The 4,116-nt window shown below is 40.9% G+C and overlaps 1 protein-coding gene across 1 annotated transcript; it reads right to left on the minus strand.

Annotated features, from left to right (window-relative positions):
• Positions 1-796: 796 nt before the first annotated feature.
• On the minus strand, positions 797-3,141 carry RASD2 (RASD family member 2; the record flags this gene model as incomplete). The annotated part of the gene is made up of 2 exons (XM_080634694.1): positions 797-1,326; positions 2,871-3,141. 2 exons carry the CDS (start codon positions 3,139-3,141, stop codon positions 797-799), a joined length of 801 nt encoding a protein of 266 aa, XP_080490820.1.
• Positions 3,142-4,116: the final 975 nt, after the last annotated feature.

A 4,116-nucleotide genomic window follows, 5' to 3' on the forward strand; every position in this document is an offset into this window, starting at 1 on the left:
TTCACTTTCAATCAATGCACATACATTGATTTTACAGATGACCTTTCACTGCTAGAAAGTAGACACTGTTTTGATGTCAAACACACTTGACATCTGATTTTGCTAAGAACCCACCCCAAGACAATAAAAAAAAACCAAAACAACAAAGCAAACAAAATCTGTAATACAAGACAACATTCATATCAACATCAAATGATAACTGTCCCAGCAAACACAAAATCAAGATCTTCTTAATGCAGGTCTTCTCAGAAATCAGTTAGTCGTGCATCCGTATATAGAGTCCACTCCCAATCTGGGAAACCTCAGTTAAGACTGCTGCCCTTTGAAATGATAGTCCCATTTTTTTAAAGGAGTGCTCCACACATGCATGCACACATACATACAGGCACACAGGGATATGCACACACATACACCCCTATAACCTCCTCTCTCTTAGCAAGAGCTGCATGCTGGATAACTGTTAATGCCTTCTGTGCATTTTTTTCCTACTTTCTTTCTAAGGATGGAGTTCAAATGTCTATACTTCTCAGGTCTATTCTTTAAACAAAACAGGGAATGAAGAGGAACTACATTACGGACAGAGGAATGGACTCATATTTCAGGCCTGTGATTTTTCCCAGTCATTTACAAGAACGATGTTATTTACATTCATGACTCAGCAGAATTCACAGGAAGTTATCCTTTCTCCATGTTGGGTTCTCTTGAACCCCATAAGCCCATTCTGTGCTTCCACAGATCATTTTTCTTTAAGGCACTGCATGTGAATGATGACTTCAGACAGAAGTGCAAGCCCCCTTCACTGGATTGTGCATTTCTCCCTCTCCCTGGACTGACCTTCCCTGAGAACTTTCGATTTGATATACTTCAGGTCACTGTTGACGCTTGGCCGGCGAGCGAAGGGAGAGATCATACCATAGGCATCCATGTCCTTGACTCTGCGCATGCGAAAGGGTTTTGATTGGAAGGGGTCACCATACTGGATAGAGATTTTCCTGTGGAGGGAAGGGCTCATCTCATGAGGTAGCTTGGCCATGCTGAAGAGGACATAGAACATCTCATCCACATTAGTGTTCTTCTTTGCTGAAACTTCGAAATAAGCACAGTTTTCATCGCTGGAGACAAGGTTCTCCCCTTCATCTGAACGTACCTTGCGTAAGATTTCACTGTGGTCACTTTTGTTGCCACAGATCACCATGGGGAGGTCAGCTGATTCCTTGGTCTTGTTCTTCAGGCAGGATTTGACCTCAAGGATCTGTTTCTGGAGCCTCTTGACCTCATCAAAGGATTCTCTGTTGTCCAGGCTGAATACCAGGATGAAAACATCCCCTGCAATTACAAAAAGATACTGTAAAGGCTTGTTGCTTGCAGCACATGTAAGGAGCTAATTTTAAAAAAGCAGTAGGTTTCTTTGTCATCTCCTCCCCATATTTTTTGTTTAGTCCTTTTGAATCTATTCACTCAGCTGTACTTTAATTCCAGTTCTCCTAATTCAACTCCTCACACCTTCCTGTAGTACTATGGAAAAGACTTTCGGCGATGACGTTACTTCAGCCATATCTGATTATGTTCCTACCTCACGCTGGACTTGCAATTTATTTCCCATTTTAATCTTTTTTGTAAACATGTTTCTATCTCAGCTCTACTGCGCTGCTTTTCTTTCTTCCTTTTATCTGTATCTCTGCATAAAATACAGCCTATTCTGACACCAGGATGAGTAGAGAGTTAATAGCCACTCAGCCTTGCCCTTTTGATTGTACAATACATGAAGCAACACCTGAACTGAAGATTTACACTTAGGCAGTCCTGAACACCTAAGTCAGGAATGAGAGGTTTTCTAATGTGCAGTGCCCTGCTGTCATTTCATTTGCTCCAGAGAAACAGATCATGGAAAAAAAAAGAAATACATTAATTACACAGATCCCCTGGCATTTCCTTTTTGACATTTCCTGACTTACAATTCCTTTTGCAAATATAATGTAAATCATTGCCTTTTGAATGACATTCATGTGGAACATGCTAAGAGAGCTTTCATGGACAAAAGCTCACATCTGCATCCCAGAAACTGGCCCTAGGACCTCACTGGATGTGGACACTAGCCTAGTCAGATGCTAACATCATGTTTCTCTGGCTAGCTAGAAGGGTAGACAGCAAATCCAGAAAGTGGGTTTGTTTTTCCTGTGGCTGAATATATCTCCACTGTCACTTTCACAATTAAAGAATACATCTTAGCTCATCACAACAGGAACTGCTTGACAATAAGAACATTCAAAATGCCCATGATTTTCCCTTTTTTCCCTTTAATACATTTGATTAATCACAGATTAAGGAGAAAGAGTAAAACTAGAGCTACCCTTTTACTGGAATATCAAATCAAGGAATCAGACTGGAAATTTTAGGAAAAAAAAAATCTTTGAGATCTTTTTTTTTTTTTGTTAGGATCCTTTTCTGGGCATTTTACATTTGTTTTTCACTGCTTATGTGTTGTGACAACATGCTTATTTTGTCCTTTGCTGCTTTTTATGCCCACAAGATTTTATTCAGCCATTTATTTTTTTTTTTTTACTACAATAAAAAGATATGGAGCAGAAAGGGATGGTAGAAGGGAAATAAACTTGGGGGAAATCTCAATTTCAGACCTTCACGCAATGGACTTCTCTTCTGTGGCTAAGGCACTCTCTATAGTGCCTGGAATATCCCATCCAGGAAATACCTCTCTAGAGAAGCGCATCTTGCAGCAAAATCAAGCAGTCCTTTTAGCTACCTCCCAGGAAAGACTCATGTCCAAGCTGCAGTTTTTCAAGGTAATGTCTATCCTCATGATTTTTCACCCACTGTTCCTCATCTGCAAACTTTCCCCACTTTCTTCTCACCTGTCAGGATGGAAAGCCTTCTCATAGCAGGGAAAGGATGATTCCCAGAGGTGTCCAGGATATCCAGCTGATACATGTCTCCCCGAATGTTGTAGACCTTGCGATGGAAATCCTCAATGGTGGGAGTATACTGGTCCTCAAACCGGCCATTGAGAAAGCGTGAGACAATGGAGCTTTTCCCCACCCTGGAGGCTCCCAGCACTACCATGCGGTATGAGTTCTTAGCTGGCACATTCAAGGTGCAGTTCCCACCGGACATAGTCTTCATCATTGCTTGGTCCTGAAAGAAGAAATAGCGGAGTTGAAGGGAAGACCAGAAATTAAACAGAGGATGTAATAGGGCAGCGAAGACCAGAAACTAAACGGAGGATGAAACAGGGCAGCTCCTTACCACAGGCTTGTCAAACAGTGCTCTGGAGCACAGTAGTTAGTAGATCAATGGTCCATACAGAAATCTTTTCTCTGGAAATGCTTGATTTTTTCAGTCTCATTTCCAAGGAGTGAGGTTCATTGTTGGTGGTGTATTTTTTCTTTTCTTTTAAACTCATATAAAAATGAAGTCATTTACACTGAAAATAGCATGGTTTTGAACTGTATTTGCTATTTCATTTAAACATTAAGGGCTAATTTTATCATCTGTGCTTCAACTTAGATACCAAGTTCCTTCCCACCATCTGCGTCACTTCGACATTACCAGATTTTTCAGAAGAGCTTGATTCTCATTTAGATACATAAACACAGAGGTCAGATTTCCCAATATACTGCATCCACTGCAGCTGCCATCAGGGCCTTGATGGCTTTCTTTGACTGCCTAAATAGGAGCTGCGGATAATACTCATTTTCTGAGATCAACCAAAAGTCAGACAAGAAACAAGAATCATGCTCGACATCAGTGGAAGCTAGACATCTCAGTAACTTTAAATAGCTGGTCCTGTACAACCTTCATTGCTGATACAGGGAGTCTGAGCCAAAAAATAGCACTGGCCGGTGATAAATTCAATGACCTCTGCCTTCGGTGACCTTTTAGAAAGCAGATTTTAATCACGCAGTTTGGACTGGTAGTGTGGGAACTCCCTGTATCAAACTATCAGCATTTCAGCAGGATATCTGGCAATGGATGGAACTGCAAAAACATAGATTTCATGGGATTTTCAGTCTTTATACATACACAGCTGTTGTGGGTGTCACAGTCTGTGTTAGTGCTAAGTACAAGAAGGATTAAAAATAAAGGACAGCCATCTTACAT

The sequence above is a fragment of the Psittacula echo genome (genome assembly GCF_963264785.1).
Source record: "Psittacula echo genome assembly, chromosome: 1".
In the NCBI taxonomy this organism is placed as follows: domain Eukaryota; kingdom Metazoa; phylum Chordata; class Aves; order Psittaciformes; family Psittacidae; genus Psittacula; species Psittacula echo.